The sequence below is a fragment of the Chrysoperla carnea genome, chromosome 4 (genome assembly GCF_905475395.1).
Source record: "Chrysoperla carnea chromosome 4, inChrCarn1.1, whole genome shotgun sequence".
NCBI lineage: Eukaryota > Metazoa > Arthropoda > Insecta > Neuroptera > Chrysopidae > Chrysoperla > Chrysoperla carnea.
This window is the reverse complement of record NC_058340.1, coordinates 31,219,118-31,237,591: the sequence shown is the minus strand read 5'-3', so window position 1 is coordinate 31,237,591 and position 18,474 is coordinate 31,219,118. Positions and strand designations below refer to the sequence as shown.

The window sequence follows — 18,474 nt, the reverse complement described above, 5'->3', positions numbered from 1 at the left end:
CTGAAAAAAAAAATGTTCGAAAACAATTCTCCGGATTCAAAATAGGGTTGAAAGCTTGCATGAAACTTTATCAATTTTGAAATTAGAAAAGCAAAAAATGATATATGCTCATGTTTTAAAACAAAAGTTTACTGTATTACTTACTATTTTCAAAAAATTCCTTCTTCAAAGGGCTATAATAGGGGGTGAAGTTTAAGTTAAAAATGTACATATTGATGTATGTGCTCATGGTTTGAGGCGGAAGATACTGTATCACTCTTTTATTTCCTTCTTTAAGGGGATGTAAGGTAAAGTTAATGTTTAGGGGGCGTGCTAGGAGAAGACAAGCGGTTTGAAGGATAGCGCGCGTGGATCTTCATTATCTAGCATTGTCTAGCATTGTCTATATTGCAAGTTGTATATAGAGGAGATAAGTGAAGTCAAAGTACGTTTTCTAAATGACTCAATGATTCACGAAATGAATCATGTATGGAATCCTTTGAAATGAATCGTTGTCACGAGTGAAGTCGTGGGCAAAAGCTAGTAATGATATAACGCCTGTTTGTTTTAATTTTTTATAATTTTTCAATAGTTCTTTCAAATATCTCAAGCTTGTCTGGAGATTTGATTAGACATGTTTGTATTTATTCGACTGAAAATAATTACCTTTTACAGAATCTGTCACTTTAAATTTTAGTTTTTGGTGGTATTAACTTAAAAATCTGTATGAGCTTCACAAGCGTCTCTCATTTAAGAGATAAAGCAAACATCGATATAATAAAACTTCACCATATACTTGAATATTGTACAGAATTCGACCGTGAACCCATTTTGAAGCGAAATGTCGATGATTTGTTTTGCGAGACTTTTTGAGGATTTATAAAAATAACGTTGGTAAAAAAATTTGAAGTTTTAACTGTGTCTCTAGTGTCATGATAATTGTGTATTTCGAGTTTTATGTTTTTGAACGATTATTTTTGGTCTGCCGTATACGTTTAAAGAAAGTTAAAATATAATTTGTGAAAAATATGGCTGGACGTTTGCAAATGTTGAAAAGTGGGTTTGTATTACATTCCATTTTGAACTAATTCGATATTCGCAACTCCTATCATTTTTACACAAATTTTATTATCAATAACTTTCCTATAACGTATAGGACCGACGAAAAATAAATCCTGTTGTCGAATTGACCATATTACCCATAAAAATGTAAAACTAGACAAAAGAAAGCGAAGAAGTTATAAGCAAACTAAGATTGCATTCAAAGGTTGCCCATCTGCTTTTAGCAAAACAAAGTTTTATATGTAATCTCTATGGCGATACCCACGTATCACGTCACTAGTGGATATCTTCTTCTTTGTTTAATTAGATAATTAAAAACCAACTTCACTTTTGTATTCGTGAAGTGAGAATTCTTCATTTAAAATGATAAAAAAATTGAGTCCGATCTCCTATTGCTTTAAAAACACGGTAATCGAAAAACTCGTTTTCCATTAATTTGAAACTCGAGACAAACTTAAAACTTCCAATTTGTTTATTAGTTAATTCACCTCTATCAATTTTCAAAAACGTACACAAAAAGAATCATGCAAATTTTTCGTCATATCACGGTCTAAATTATTGAGCCAATCTCACAGATTTCATTAATTTCCTTTTTCAAAATGAAATTATATAATATTCCTTATGAAATATCAATTTTAAACACACCTAATAAAAAACATTTTCGGATTTCGGCTTAAAAAATCGTCAACATGCCCAAAAAAATGCATCAGCGAAAAATGTTAAAATGGTGGAAGCGCAAAAAATATCAAATGAAATTTCAGGTTTTAAATGTTGGAAGCGCAAGAAAAACACATGTTTAAGATATAAAATATCATTAAAAGCTATTTATGGTAAATAAAATATTTTCACATATTTAAACCAAAAAAATATTTGTTGTATGTACTGTTAACCTTTTTTTAAATGGTCAAATTTCCCTATTTAAAAATTTTTTTAGTGATTAAATTAAGGAAATGAAAATGTTAATAAATATATTACGGATATTTTATTTTTTTGAAATTATGATGAACTGAAATTAGATTTACATACATGTATGTTAAAATGCTGTACACAGTGAATGAAAATAGTTGTCGATTTAGTAGATACTAAATTTATCATGTTTTGTGATTGGGTAAATAAGTGTATTGATAATGTTTGTTTTTATATGTGAATCATGTTGATGATGAATATTATCATATAAAAGATAGCCTGTTGAAAAAGCAACAACATTATTGTATATATATTATGGAAAAAAAGCTATAGTTAACAAATATCATCTTTTAGCTTTATTACTCTCGTTCAAAAGACTCTATTTTGGATTTTTAACATCCAATCCTGAGTTTTATCGTCTTTTTTTTTGCTAGAGATCAAGCTCATACTTTCGATTTTTACACCAAGTATTTGAAGTATCAAGTGTACAGCAGTTCTTGTAACGTGTTTGAACCATTACAACCTTTAAGTTATAGTAAATATAATGATGTCTTCTTGTTTCAATAGATAGCGTTTCGTTCTAGGCATTTGTTCTTCGGCTTCAATAATTATCTATAGGTTTTTCTAAGTCATGACCATTGGCTTAACTTGTTCTTAAATATTTTCAGCTCGTAAGATGCCCTTTTTGTCATCGCATGATGAATGGTTGGATTTATCCTTAACATAACCTCGTGTTAACATGAAATGCTGGGCAAATATCAAATCAAAAAAAATTTTAATAAAAATACTTTTTAAGAGACAAGCTTTTATTGTACTAAAATGTAGAAAATAATTTTATCTATGAGTCACTCATACCCGACTATTTGTAAAAGTTTGAAGTGCTCATTTTAAAATATCAAAAATGAATCGGAACACCTCATCTAACACCTCATCTACTCCAAATGCCTAATTATTTTTCGATTCATTCTTGATATTAAGTGCCTCAAGCTTTTACAAATAGTCAGATATGAGTGACGTATATATAAAATTATTTTCTACTTTTTAGTACAATAAAAGCTTATCCCTTAAAAAGTATTTTTTATTAAAATTTTTAATTTAAGACTAAGAAAATGTATTTATATAAAATATGGTGGAAGCGATTTGAAAATCAGGACGCCGCAACCTTACCATGCACTGTCATCCAAACTAAATGTGCATGTAAAATTTCAGCTCAATCGAAACCAGGAAGTGGACCAAATTTGACTTGCAATATTTGATTACAGACAGACAACGTGACAGGTGAAACTAAATAAAAGCTTGTAAAATACGAGTTCGCTTCGTACATTCAATTAAATTGTATATATGATGTTGATGATGATGATAATTTATACACAGATTAACATTACAAACATTGGTTGGTAATTGTTACCTCGTTTACCCAGCCAACACCTCATCCCCTATTTGCCTACTCTGGATTCTATTCGTATGGTTTATCAAACAGCAGGCAGATATAGAACTATTATATTATACCTATATATTAAACAAACCACCACAATCAAATCTAACCATTACAAATTATTATCATTTTATATGGATGGTAGTAACCTGTTAGTAGAATTTAGCTGAAGTACAGAATCATTTATTAGAGCGAATAGATGAGATACTATTATACACCAGTCTAAATACCTCTGATAACTTTGGATAAAATTAGTTGCAGGATCGGATCCGTTTTTTTGTGTAGGACATAATATGTATAACTCAGGAAACAAACTTAAAACAGTTGAATATAGCCGGAAAGGGGTGCGCCGGAGGGGTAACAAATGGTTTTTGGCGATTTGTGGCTAAAATATTTATTTTAGAGAAAAAAGTTAATAGGAAAGTTCTTGGTAATAAAAAAAATCTATAACTTTTGTATTTACCATTTTTTTACAAAACCTCAAATTTAACGAGTAAAATGTAAAAAACTAATTTATTTGGTTTTAGCTTCTCCTTTTTAGAAAAAAAAAAAACGGATAATTTTGAAATTTTCAAGAAACCTTCTTTTTTTTATTAGCAATAAGTGGAATTTTGCTTTTTTTAAAAAAGTTGAATAGTTTTTGAGATATTCAATTTTTTAGCAAAAACCACCCCTTTCTTGAGCTGGATGGACAATCTATTTTTTTTTTCATCGTACAGAGTTGAACATGGTCTCATTTTCTTCGTAAGAATGTATATTTTAATTTAAAAAAATAAAAACGTATTATTGCAATGGAAAAATATTGTTGAAATCGCCAAAAACTAAAATTCAATTTTTTCATGTATACATTTTCAATGCCTATGATAATTATACCATTAAACATTAAAAACGTTTTCGTAATTAATATTTTTGCGTTCCCTATTTGTTACCTGTCATTTTATATACAAATTTCTAAAAAATTTTCATTTTCATTGCTAGGAATGGAATATTAGGTTTGTAAAATAATTGAAAGAAAAATCAAAAAGCTTAGAATTAGAATGTACCTACCAACAAGTGAAATTACAAAATTTAAAAAAACTCCTGCTTTTCAAAATTGACTCAGTTAGAAAAGGACTTTAAGGAAGATGGTAATTTAATGGAGAGTATTCGTAGATATGTTTCAAGTACAAGTTTCGGGTTCCGTTCTCGAAATATTTGTTGAGGGTTTTTTTATTTTGTAAATTTCACTTTTAATGTTCTAATTTTCTCAATAACTAATGACAAATTTTAACTGAAAATTACCTTTTATTTTCACATTTTTTTTCATTATTAACGTACTTTTGCTATTGTCCAACTCGTTCGAGTTCTGCGATTGTCCAACTCGTGCTACGCAAATATGCGAATGCTACGCACTCGTAATGCAAATTTGGCATGAGTAAATATCTACTTTTTTGCAGTTTAAGGTGGTAGGATTGATAGAATTTATTTCAGCGTTTTCGAAATCGTACACTTCCCTGCTCCACCCTATCCTGTACATAATAATAATAATAATAATAATGTGTAATATATAAAAGTTTACACTATTAAAAGTGTGAATGAAATGTAAACAACTCAACAACACAATTTAAAATATCTATCTACTACTTCTACCTATGTAGTGTACCTTATTACCTACCTACCTACCTACCTACCTTCTATACGTAAATATACCGGATGTATCAGAATAAACGGTCAATAGTCTTGGAGATGATAAGGCAAACAAGCATTTTGATATGAGGAACATGAGCCCGGAAACGTTTCCCTTTATAGCTAGCTAAAGACGTTAAAAATTTTGAATAAAAAGTCAAATTTCAACTTAATCCGTTTGGTTTTATTTTAAAAAAATAGTAAAAAACCCTTTAAGGTAGTACCTACACGAAAGTGATATTCCAAGAATTTCTCAAAACTCAGAATATAAAATATTTAATTCATAATACACTTGCTGTTAAAATTAGAAGATGATTTACCATGCCATACATGAGATATTAGCAATTAAAAGTGACGCAATTTGTACGTGTACATGGGAGAAGTGTATAAAAATACACAAATTTACAAATATTATATTTATTTACCAATGAATGACGTCCACCATCTCTATGAAAAACTAATATAATGTAGAATACTATATTTAGAAAATATATAAATAAAAATAAAAATTATTTACCATATAGTTTCGATAAAAAACTTAAATAAATAACTCGTTTTAGCGATAATTTTTGTGGAAAGCATATAAAAACTAATGGTAAAGGTATATATCAAAGTATGTGTGTGTATACGTATAGAATATATAATAGTGAGTAACTACAGTCTTGTGAAAATAATATATGGTTTATGTATAATAGTCATAGCCCAGTTAATGCACTGAATGATAGTATTAGTCCAAAACTTTTTGACTGGACGGTCGCGGAGGAACTACCTTAAAAAACGGTAGAAGAAAGAGTACTCGAAGAATAACAAACAAATCGATAGAGATAAGACCAAAGCTTTAAATAGCAAAAACGTTTCTCATAAAAATACTAACAACGGAATAAGTAGAAATACCATTCGATGTTAAAATATTTTAAAGTGTGTAGCTCTGAAAAAGAGCGTTTCTGGACATATGTTCCTAAGACTGCCACTTGAAAGATCCAGGAAGTTGGACCATAAACCAGTAAGTCAGGAGATAGTAAAATTAATCTAATTATATCACCTAAAGCTATTTTTTTCATATAGTGAAAATATGAAGTTACTGTGGTTTTCTTGAAATATGAGGTTACTGCGGTTTTCTTGATGTTATTTTATTCATCTCAATCCGATCAATAAAAGCAGAGATATTCAAGAAAACGTCACCAAATAAGACAATGATGAGATAAATTGTCTCAAAACTGCGTGCAGAAGGTCGTGCGGAACGTTCCGGAACCGGAAAACTTCTTTTCTCTGTTTTTTACAATGAAGGAAACCTATTTTTAAAAAATTAGCCTCTCTCAATATTTTAGATTTACCCCACTAATACTTAAAAATTTAAATAAATATCCTTCAAATAATTTTTTAAAAAAGGGAGAAGTGACAATTCTATAACATGCTTCGTATACCAAAATGCTTGTTTAGGTGTACCTTATAACCCCTTAGATATTATCAAAGAGGTTATATATAACAGAGAGGCTTAAAAGCATAGGAAATGCAATAATTGAATTATTGACCTTTAAAAAAGAGACAGAAAAAAGCGATCGTCTTCCTTCTTTATCTCTCAACCTGACAAAGCGCTATAATAATATTGATATTGATTGATTTAAGATAGACGAAAACAGCTATACGTGTTCTTTTTTAGCTCTCTCTCTATAACGATCAACCGTTTCGATGACCACACTACAGTTCTATGTTATTACTTCTATGGAAATCATTCTGATACACACGGCATATAATAGATAGATGGTATAATTACCTACCTAACCCATTCTACCAACCATACAAACATAATTCAAGCTACTCAAGTCTTTAAATAGTTTATAATATACAGTTGGTACTACTTACTTACTTATTATGTTACGTCTACATTGGTGTTGTGTGTTTTTGTTGCCATTATAGTACTTTATTATATGTATTTTAATGTAACAATTAATATTATCTGCAACAACTAACGTAAATGATTCAATCTATATAATATAATATTATATACAGATTGTGTGTTGTTAAGGTTATACGGCTACTATTAATACAGTCGAAGTTAAAACGATGAACCGGCTATAATGACGAAAATCTCGACTGAATACCTATATCAGAGGTAGCGAAAACACTTCCATAGAAGGACTAAAAGAGCGGTCATTAGCATTATCCAAATTCTCAGATAAGTTTTTAACATTCTAGCTCCATTTGAAAAATCTTTAACGGTGCCCAAAGCCTTTAAAAGCAACAAAAATATTTTGAATAAACATATAACAAACTGATAATCCCGACCAAATTATAACTCCTCTTTTAGAGTAATATATTAAAAATTATTGCTTATTATTTTCTCTAACATTCTCTTTTTTCTAGTACTCGTTTAACCTTAAAACATTTCATATTAAGTTTTTCGCATTAATGAATAAATGGAATGAGCATAAGGGAAGACGTGAATAATAATATCTTAATATATATATTTCTTGTGTGCGTGTGTATGTGACTGAACTCCTCCTAGACGGCTGGACCGATTTCGATGAAATTTTTTGTGTGAGTTCAAGGGGATTGGAGAATGGTTTAGATTTACCATTCGGTCCACTACAACTGTTTTTAAGGGTTCCACACCAAAAAAGTTAAATCTCATTAAATGGTGGGAGCGCATATAAATCATATCACATTATGTATACTATGTGTACTATGTATTTTTAATAGTATTCAGGTATTGTCAATAGGCATTTATTAGAGCCATATGCGAGCGCAGCGAGCTCTACTATCAAAGGTCAGGCCAAAGGTCGAAGGTCAGGCCACTCCAATAAATAGGAGTTAAATTGGGGTTTAGCGGGATGGGTTTAGCGGACAGGCTAAACGTAGTATAGGTATTCATGAATTGGAGTTACGTTTTTACGGGACAACGTCCGTCGGGGCCGCTAGTATCTTATATATTATTACTCTAACAAGTTTTTTTCTGCCCTTCATCAATCACCCCTTCTTTTCAAGCACCCCTCCTTTATTATGTCTAGATTTGACGAAAAATATAATCACGGTCTAAAAATGAACCGCTTAGGAAGAAAACATGTAAGTTTATTAGGCAAACATGTTACTTTTTATAGATGCTCTCCTAATACTCTTGACATATAATTACTATTTTTAATGCATGTTCTCCTAATATTAATTTAAGAACTTTGATGATTCTTCACCACTTTTCTACGAAATTTGTTGTTAGTTGTTTTTAACCACGTTTACTGGGTAGCCACGGGTTACGGTACCTACAGGAGCGGAATTCCGCACTGGTCGAGCTAGTTGCATATAATATACAAGACTGAAACTTATAATCTTTTGTTTCAGTACAATGTAGTTAGTTTACTACAGTTTAGTCTTATGTATATATTTATAGCTGTTGGGTATACAGACTGGATTTGATACTGTTTTCTATTATCATATATGTAGTAGAAAGAGTTTTTATGAGCATTCTTATTTATAAGACAAAGAAAGACAATAGATGATATTGTGTATGCACTACGCAATGATAACATTACGAATAAAACAAAGAAAAGTCTGGACAACTGATTAACTTACTGAGTAGTTCTGTTTAATTCAGAAACCCACACTCTCCAAGCGCCTTACAACTAGCTCAACGTGTATCGAAGCTTCAATACTGCTTAGCGGATACACAATATCATACGTAATTAATTATATTAATTGTCTGAAAGGTTTTTTCCTGTCTTATAACTAAGAATGTCGAGAAAATGGAATGTCCGATCTGTATACGTAGATGCTATACCACTAGTTCGATTGACATCTAGGCTTCTAAATATCACGAGTATGACATAATAAATGCGTTAAGCAATGCATCTAAGTGAGAGGTATTATATACAGGTGTTCCCCCCCCCCACTCTCTGCAGGTATACAACAGAAGAACTATTATATAGCAAAAAAGACATCGAAGCCACGATACAAGTCACTATTGCAATTTCATATAAAATCTAGAATACCTCTTACTTAGATGCATTGCTTAACGCATCTACTCTGTCATACTTGTGATAGTTATATGCCGAGATGTAACTCAAAGTAGTGGTATACAGTGGTAGGTACCCATTGCCTTTTATTATCTGACAATACCAGTAATATAGTAATTAATATTTGATTATTTGTTACGAATATGAACAATTTCTTCAATAAGTGTTTTTTTTTTTTTTACAAAAATTATATTTTTATAATGTGGATGACACAGCCTGTATATTTATAAATGTTTTAATGTATTTTATTCGATAATGTATAGTGAGTGCATTAAATGGATTTATTCTTACTAATTACGTTTCATCTAAATGTTACGTTTGCAATTAGTATAAATATACCTACCGGGTGATCAATACAAATAATACGTATTAATAATGTTGCTTATGCGAACAACAACATTCGAAAACATTCATTTTTTTTAACATTTTTGCATTTTTTATTTAATTAATTTCCTAAAGAATTAACAAAAAGAGTGTATCATCCAAGTTGTAGCCAGTGGGGGCGATTGTAAACTTTCAGAATAGCGTGAATGTCCCGCTTATAAAATATAAAATATATCAAGGTATACTAAGTTTAGTTCCAACTTTGTAACACTTAAAAATATTGATACTACGAAAAAAATTTTGGTATAGATGTTCATAAAAATCACCCAAAGAGTCAATTTCCGGCTGTCCGCCGGACTGTCTGTCTGTCTGTCAAAGAGATACCATGCTAAAATTTTTATGGCGTGCTTAGGACGTATAAAGTGAGATCGAGATCATAAATGAGCAACATAGATCAATATATTATGCATTTATACGATACATATATTATGTATGTGTTTGTTTGTTTATAGCATTTACTATATTCACTGACGAAGTGAGAAGAAAGATATTGTTATTACTTTATGTGAAAGAATGGCTATCTATCTTTAATTACATGACGCGCAATCAGCACTAAACTATTACTTTTAATTCGAAAATTTCAATTAAAGAATTACATTTTTTTTTAAATTAGTAACACCCCACATAAATATTGACAATTCACCAACTTTCATCTACCAAATGAGAATCCAAGATAGCTGACCTAATAAAAATTTAATAAATGCGAATACTTATCTTATAATGTTTTATAATGGCATCATTATTAATAGTCATCTTATAAAGTCGCAATTATTATTATAACCTTATCATATTATCATTTGGTAAAGAGTAAATTAGGTTACTTTAATTAACCTGATGCTTCAAGCTACAAAATATTGTGTTCATATTGTAGAAATACAATGTACAAGGTGGAACTGTAAAAACGTTGCGTTTGGAAAACGTTGTTAATAAAAAACAATCATTTTTAAAGACGGTTATATTAACTTCCCTTGTAACCATAGAGATGATACAGTAGAGATAAACTAATTAAAGTAGACGCGTATAGCTTTCGAGAAACAGATAGAGTTTCGGGTAAGGAACCCTAAACTCGAACTTGAAACATATCTATGAAGACTCTCCATTAAATTACCGTTTTCCTCAAAACCTTTTCACCTAGTTTTGATATATTTTGTGAATTATTGGCTTCTCTACCGCAACCGTATTTTCGCTTCGGAATTCCGGTTTCATTTAATTCAGCATTCCAAAAAAAAAAAAACACATAAAAATTTACCAATTAGCTCCAAAAGCGCAACGTGTTTTCCTATTTTTTCATGAAAACTTTCTATTATATATGTTTTTCTACAAGAGATAGGCTTTCACTAAATGATGCAACACACGTTCTTGTACATTCTGTATATAAAAGTATGAAGTTTTAATACTAATAATCATAATATGATAATGATATTTAAACTATTATAATTATAAAAGCACAAAATCTTGAATATTTATACAAAAAGTACATATGATGCTGATGACGGGGTTTCAGTAAAACAGTTGTAGCTTGTAATTTTACAAGTTTTGTGTGTTTTCATCAAATATTAATAAATTCAAATTAAAAGTGATTACATGTAGAAAGTAGTAGAATATTTCTATGCTTTGGCAAAGAATCATTATTTCTATATGTCTACCACTGCACTGTCTACAGTACCACAGGGTAAAGTATTGTACCATGGTGACAGCGTAAATTCTTTAGCTTCTTGAGAGATAAATTATATGAAGTACTAGAAGGCAACAAGCGAAAAACAAACATCGCAGCTGAAAAGAATGACCCAATATTAGTGGGTTTCAAAAAAAAATTTCAATATGATCGGATCAAATTTGCCGGTGTTATCGAAAAATCGAATTTTTTAACTTAATGACGTCATCAGAAGCCAAAAAATTTAATTTTGCTCGATCACACCCAAATTTTATCCAATTTTGATAAACCAAGTATGTAATACAACTAAATTTGGGTCATTCATTTTCTTATAACACATTTTCTTTATTTTTTTACAAATATAAAAATGTTATTTGGAGCACTAATAGTTTTACCGAGCCCCCATGTGTTATTATGTGTGAATATAAATAGATAAATGTATTATCCAAGGTACAACCCTCTCCCATACTATACTTCTGGCATGTTTCTATCAAACATAGAAGAACACGTTTTAATTTTCTAAAGACAAACCGCAATAGAATATAATAAGTTAGTTTACATTTAGTTCACTACTGTAAACTAATTACATACTCGTAGCTGTTCTGTTCGTAGCAATATAAGACTATGAGTGTGGGAATCAACGAAAAGAATTTTAAATTTTAATTAATATTTGTTTGTGTGTTCATTCACTTAAAAATGTTTCATTAGTGGAATTTTAATGCAGTTTTCTCTAATTAATACGGTCTGGAAAATGTACTTTTGTCAAAAAGGAGAAAGCTCATTTAAAACATAAAATGTTAAATACTTTCGTCATATTTATTCGACAATTTGTTTGGTATACGCAACATATATCTTTTTTATATTTTGAGGGACGATGAATTTTCACAAGGTGTCACATTCGTCTTAACTGAGGGAGAAGTACATGGGTTCAAGCAAATGAGAATAAAAAACAAAAAAAACAAAAAAAGACGGTTTTTCACCATTTTCTCGGAAATTATGAGGTAATGATAAAAATGACTTATATAAAAGTTCTAGATTTTGGCGTGCTCAAGAACTTTTCTATTGAACACATTTCATTTTGACCCATCTTTAGTCAGAAAACCCAATTATACAAATTGCCAACCATTTTTCACCCCCCAAAAACACTCTCCAACTTTCCTGCTGGGAAATAGGCTTATTTTATATTCCTTATAACTTTCACCATTTCCAATCGTTAAACTTTATTATTCAAAAATGTTAATACATCTGAACTAATAAATGAAAAATGATGAACAAATATTCATGAATCTTAAGCAGCAAATCCTTAAATGATTTGATAATAAACAGCCCGAAAGCATTCTATGTTATTGAGACACCATTTTCAGCCTAGCATTCATCCTTGGGACAAAAAACAAAAGAATGTCCGTTGTAAATTCGCCAAATCAAACATAATCTTTCAATTACACAATACGTTGTAATCCGTAAATAGAAGTGAAAATAACAAATTTTCATACACAGAAAAGTGACATGTAAATTATTAAGTTTTAAATGTTGTTTTATTTCGTCACTCCATTCAGAACAGTATATTTTTCTGCTTCGTTTATGTATTTTTATTATTCTATTAAACGAAAAGAAAATCCCGTTGAAGGATTTACGAAATCTGTTTTTCTTATGGTATACAACGAATAAATCTTTGAGTCTCTGCATAACTATCAAAGAGTTTTTTTTTTTTTTTTTTGTACATATCCTTAAAAATATAGCTCAAAGTATCTTGCAAAGAATTCTGAAATGAATTGGAAACAAACTACTTAGCTTTTCTGTTTACATTTTCTATTTCGAATAAACATCTAAATCTGTTATTTTATTTAACAGTATAAAATAAAGTAGTGGGAAGACAAAATATTTCGATATTGAATTTTTTAACGGAAATATTTATTTTATGCACCATTGAATTCTTATTTACTAGTTTTGGAGTGTCCTCAGAACATACGTAAATACCCCCAGTGTTTGAGAAAGGGTATATCGTTTCGCTCATCGAACAAACAACGAAATTATGTATATATACGTTGAAAGTGTCTAACAATTTAAAAGTGACACACGATGGTTAATTTAAATTATGTGTTTTAATATAGTTGAAATGTCAAAAATGTCTTTTTCATTTGCTATTTCATTTTCATGTTGTTATTTTCTTCAAAAACACATTTTAAATTAGTAATAAAAAGCAAAAAATATTATGTGAATAGATACAAACCGCCTATGCACTATACGTTTTATATACTTTATCTTACTTATGTGAACTACTGCATTATGGTCGCCATGTTTAGTCCATACTCGCCATGTTTAATCCTTCATCTTTATATTTGGTGTAAGTGCCTATAGTCGGTGGTCTTTTAATTTCTAATCGTTTACCTAAAATTTCGAACTGTAGTAATTAAATGTATAAATTAAATTCGACTTCTATTTTTACAGTGAAACAAGGAAGAAATTTAATTCCAATGGACCCAAATGGATTAAGTGATCCATATGTTAAGTTGAAATTGATCCCGGATTCGGATAATGTTAAAAAGAAAACAAAAACAATTCGATCCTGCCTCAATCCAGTCTGGAATGAAATATTAGTATTGTGAGTATGCAAGAAAGTAATAAATAATTGCCAATCTGATATCTGATATCCCCATATATATTATAAATGTGAAAGTAAGGATGTTTGTTTGTGTGTTTGTTACGATTTCGCGCAAAAACTAATGAAGAAATTTGAATGAAACTTAACAATACATAGCTCATACATCAGAATAACACATGAGCTATAATTTTATAAAGATATATATATGTATAAAAATTCAACTTAGCCTTTGACATTTCACAACGCCATCTATGAGCATCAATAAATCAATTTTCAAATATTCCAGCGATTTAAAACCAGAAGATAAAGATAGAAGATTATTAATTGAAATATGGGATTGGGATCGAACATCGCGGAATGATTTTATGGGATCATTATCATTTGGAATCTCTGAATTAATCAAATCACCTGCGGATGGTTGGTTTAAATTATTAACACAAGAAGAAGGTGAATTTTATAATGTTCCTGTACCAGAAGAAGGTACTGATTTAGCACAGATTAAAACACAAATGCGGGTAATTATTACTAATTATAAAAAAAAAAATGAACAAAAATTTTGCCAGGAAACGAGAATATATATTTCCGAGGAACGTGAATGTATGTTTCCGGATTCAAACCGATTTTTGATGTGTTGCTTGGAGTTCACAAAATTGCTGTATCACATCACGCTTTCAAGAAATTCGATACAAAATATTTTTCCCTCGAAGCCATGTTACACTAAGAATTAATTTTTTTCATCACTACAATTTATGTCATCGTAAAGTACCATTCTAACCCTTTGAAAAAGTATATAATCAACAATCAACTATGCTGACATTTTCTTTTTCAATATATGACGTCAAATTTAAAACGTGGTGCGAGAGAGAGAATTTAGAGCTTAGATTCGTATAATAGCACGTCAAAAACGTTTTGAAAAGTATACTCAAGAATCTTGGCAAAAAAAAAACCTGGAATAAAAATGCTTAAAATTTTTTGTGATATTACAGAAAACATCCATTTCCAAAAAAGCAGCATTTGACGCAAATAAAGATGTTCCACATAATATGGGTAAAAAAGATGTAATACGTGCAACTGATTTTAATTTCCTGATGGTTTTGGGAAAAGGTTCATTTGGTAAAGTAAGTATTTAGCTAATTATGAAAAAAAAACAAGGTTAATTGCCTTGGACCACTCTTTAAAATAATTTCACGAATCCCAATCAAGCCTTTTTCTGGAAAACAATTTTATGGTTTTTAATTTTTGAGAGCGAAAGTCGTCAATGGCATTGCCGTTGCCTTGTACATATGGGCTCATCTAATGTCAAAAGTACTAGAAAGTCAGAACTGGGAAATGGGTTAAAAGAGTGTCAGAAACCTTTCTGAGCTGAATAAAAACACGAAACCAACAGCTAATGAAACAAAACATTTGTTGTTTTAACATCAATGTTTTTTTTTTTTGTTATGAGAATGAATTTTTATGATACACACATGCAGGGACGCACGAAAACTACGTGCTGAAGTTAGCTACAGTTTTTTAACTCCAGGAAGTGAATAGGTAAACGAAATGGCACTCACAATAAACAAGGATAGATAGATGATAGATTAAATACCATCTATGAACACATGAGATAAACTTATATAATCGAAAGTACAGTGTACCATAATCAATATTTCCTTTTTTTCCAACTTTTATAATTTTATTAATTATTCGGATGCATCTAAGAGCCAGAGAAGTATAACTTCTCCGGCACGTACATAAGTAAATATACGTTTTTTAGATTTTTCATTTTATTTTTCAGGTAATGTTAGCTGAACGTAAAGGTACTGACGAGTTATATGCAATAAAAATTTTAAAAAAAGATATAATTATTCAAGATGACGATGTCGAGTGCACTATGGTTGAAAAACGGGTTCTAGCTTTATCAAGTAAACCACCATTTTTGGTCCAATTACATTCTTGTTTTCAAACTATGGTAAGTAAAACTATTAACTATTAAATCCTAAAAAGTAATAGATTTCCTTCAGTAAAAGGTATTTTCTAATTTGATGATTTGGCTGTAAATTTTATATTCTTATTTTAAACTTTAGCGCAAGCTTCTCATTTTTATGATGATACAATAATTTTATCCCAGTATTCTGACCAGGATTAGCGGGAATGATCTTGTATTTAGAGTACTCACCCCTCATGTAGAAGGTCGTTAGGTCAAAACCTATCTCAATAGATTTTTTTTAAATTCTACTTTGTAACCCAACGAGTACACAATTTTTAATTTAGCGAGACTAAAAATAAGAAAATAAATTATACATTAAAAAAATAAAAAAACACGCTTTATTTCACAAAAAGGAGATAATATTAATGTAAAATTCAAAGCGTAGGGTGGTCGATTTCTCTAAAATTAGCTAATTTAAATAATGTATGTAGAGACCATCCTAATCTATAAACTTTACACAATTTCAACTACACAAGTTTTTACTGTAATTTTAGGATCGCTTATATTTTGTAATGGAATACGTAAACGGTGGTGATTTAATGTTTCAAATTCAACAGTGTGGGAAATTCAAAGAACCTGTAGCGGTGTAAGAGATTTATTTTTTATTATTCACTGCGAGTCGAAGCAAACCTTCATTAAATTTTTTTATTTCTATTTGCAGATTTTATTCCTCTGAAATTGCAATTGGTTTATTTTATTTACATTCCCGTGGTATTGTATACAGAGATTTAAAATTGGATAATGTATTATTAGACAAAGATGGCCATATAAAAATCGCCGATTTTGGTATGTGTAAAGAAGGCATATTAGGTGATAAAACAACAAAGACATTCTGTGGAACACCGGATTATATTGCACCTGAAGTAAAAAAAAATACCTGAATTTATTAAAAAATTTGGATAAATTTCAATTTTGATATTATATTTTTAGATTATTTTATATCAACCTTACGGTAAATCTGTCGATTGGTGGGCATATGGTGTATTATTGTATGAAATGCTAGTAGGACAACCGCCATTCGATGGAGAAGACGAAGAAGAATTATTTGCTGCTATTACAGATCATAATGTTAGCTATCCAAAGAGTTTATCAAAAGAAGCAAAAGAAGTTTGTAAAGGGGTATGTATTGTGTCTTCGAATCGGAATAAGTTATTCCAGTTTTTACAAAGATAATTAATTTATCTTAAAATTAGTTTTTAAAGTAATAGGTCTGCGGCCAAGCGTAGTTTCAGACAGTGATTTCAGAATGGTTGAGAATTTCATAGGTGTTAACCAGAACCGTGTTACCAAAAATTACGCATTCTCAGAGCGGAGCCCTAATCGAATACCAAAGATGTAATGTCTGTCTCAAGTTTGAACTGATTTCAGAAAGAATAGAACCAGTTTTAATCAACAGACATTCCAAAAAAGATAGTCGATGTGAGATCGTCCGGAATGATAGTGGAGGGAGGGGTGTTGGCTAGTCCGCAACTCTAAATATGTCGGTTCTATATCATCAGGAAAGTGATTTCAGAATGTACTGAAAATCTGTTCAAATGAAGAATTAAGTCAAAAAACAACAAAAATCATACGCAATTGGGGGGAGGGGGAGTAAATCAGCCCGCAATCAGAAAGATTACAAGTTTATTTTTTTGTATCAGTTCATACTTGAGACAAACGCTACACCTTTAAGACTCTATTGAAAACATCTAAAAGGCATTTGAAGACAAAAGAAGACTCTATTGAAAAACATCTACGAAATTCTCAGCCTTTCTGCAAGAACTCACTAAAACTACGCCTGGTCCCAGACCTATAACAACTGCTATTTAGAGTAAATCAAAAAATTCCTCTCATGCAAAATTAATTAATTATTGCTAAATAAAGAATCATGCAATTTATAAAAGCTTTCTAATCAGACCCTAATTTTTAATTTCAGCTATTAACAAAGAATCCTAGTAAAAGACTTGGATGTGGTCCACGAGGTGAAGAAGATGTACGTAGTCATGCATTTTTCAGACGTATTGATTGGGAGAGAATTGAAAATCGTGAAGTTCAACCGCCATTTAAACCTAAAATTGTAAGATATTGTACCTATCGTCGGAAGAGGCGATTGTAGCAAACTCTCTAATACTATCCAATTTTATGCTGGAGCTGTGTTCTTTATCATAAGCGGAAGGTCATTAAATCGATCCACGCTAATAGATTTTTAAATTTGTAATTAAAAAAAATAAAACCAGTAAGAGTTTGCCAAAATCGGATTTTCCCTCTTTTTGAAAAAATTGGACAAAAGGATGTGGAGGTTAAAACTACCCTTTAATGTCCAGAAATTCTTCAGTTTAACCAAATAACATTTTTTTTCTTTTTTAGAAACATCGTAAAGACGTATCAAATTTCGACAAACAATTCACATCAGAAAAAACAGATTTAACACCAACCGATAAACTATTTATGATGAATTTAGATCAAACAGAATTTATGGGATTCTCATTCTTAAATCCAGAATTTGTGCAACATGTTTAAGAAATTTAACATATTTTAAAACTCTATCGTCCTTAAAACAAAATATTCCTCATATCACAATTTAAACAAAAAAGTAAACAAATAATAAAATGAAGAAATCATTTAATAAATAAAAATAATTTGTTTGTCCAAATTATTGAAATTTGGCAATAAATAATGCGAATTATTTAAAAAAAAAAAAAAAAAAATGCTCTAAAAATCGCTATGTGATATAGCTTTTAATAAAAAAAAAATAAAGTTGTGCACTTTATTTTTCTCATGTAACAAGAAAACGTTACAAAAAAGGCACTTACTTGAATATTTATAAATATATCG

The 18,474-nt window shown here is 30.0% G+C and overlaps 1 protein-coding gene across 2 annotated transcripts in view; it reads left to right on the top strand.

Annotated features, from left to right (window-relative positions):
* LOC123299209 (protein kinase C, brain isozyme) overlaps positions 1 to 18,202 on the top strand; it is a 161,985-nt gene extending 143,783 nt beyond the window's left edge. For both annotated transcript variants that reach the window (XM_044881507.1, XM_044881506.1), the window contains exons 6-14: positions 13,538 to 13,691; positions 13,978 to 14,206; positions 14,678 to 14,809; positions 15,469 to 15,642; positions 16,155 to 16,246; positions 16,322 to 16,523; positions 16,591 to 16,779; positions 17,576 to 17,716; positions 18,007 to 18,202. In XM_044881507.1, the coding sequence (XP_044737442.1) occupies positions 13,538 to 13,691; positions 13,978 to 14,206; positions 14,678 to 14,809; positions 15,469 to 15,642; positions 16,155 to 16,246; positions 16,322 to 16,523; positions 16,591 to 16,779; positions 17,576 to 17,716; positions 18,007 to 18,159 (1,466 nt within the window). In that variant the 3' untranslated portion in view covers positions 18,160 to 18,202. The remainder of the gene's footprint in view (positions 1 to 13,537; positions 13,692 to 13,977; positions 14,207 to 14,677; positions 14,810 to 15,468; positions 15,643 to 16,154; positions 16,247 to 16,321; positions 16,524 to 16,590; positions 16,780 to 17,575; positions 17,717 to 18,006) is intronic.
* The last annotated feature ends 272 nt before the right edge of the window (positions 18,203 to 18,474 follow it).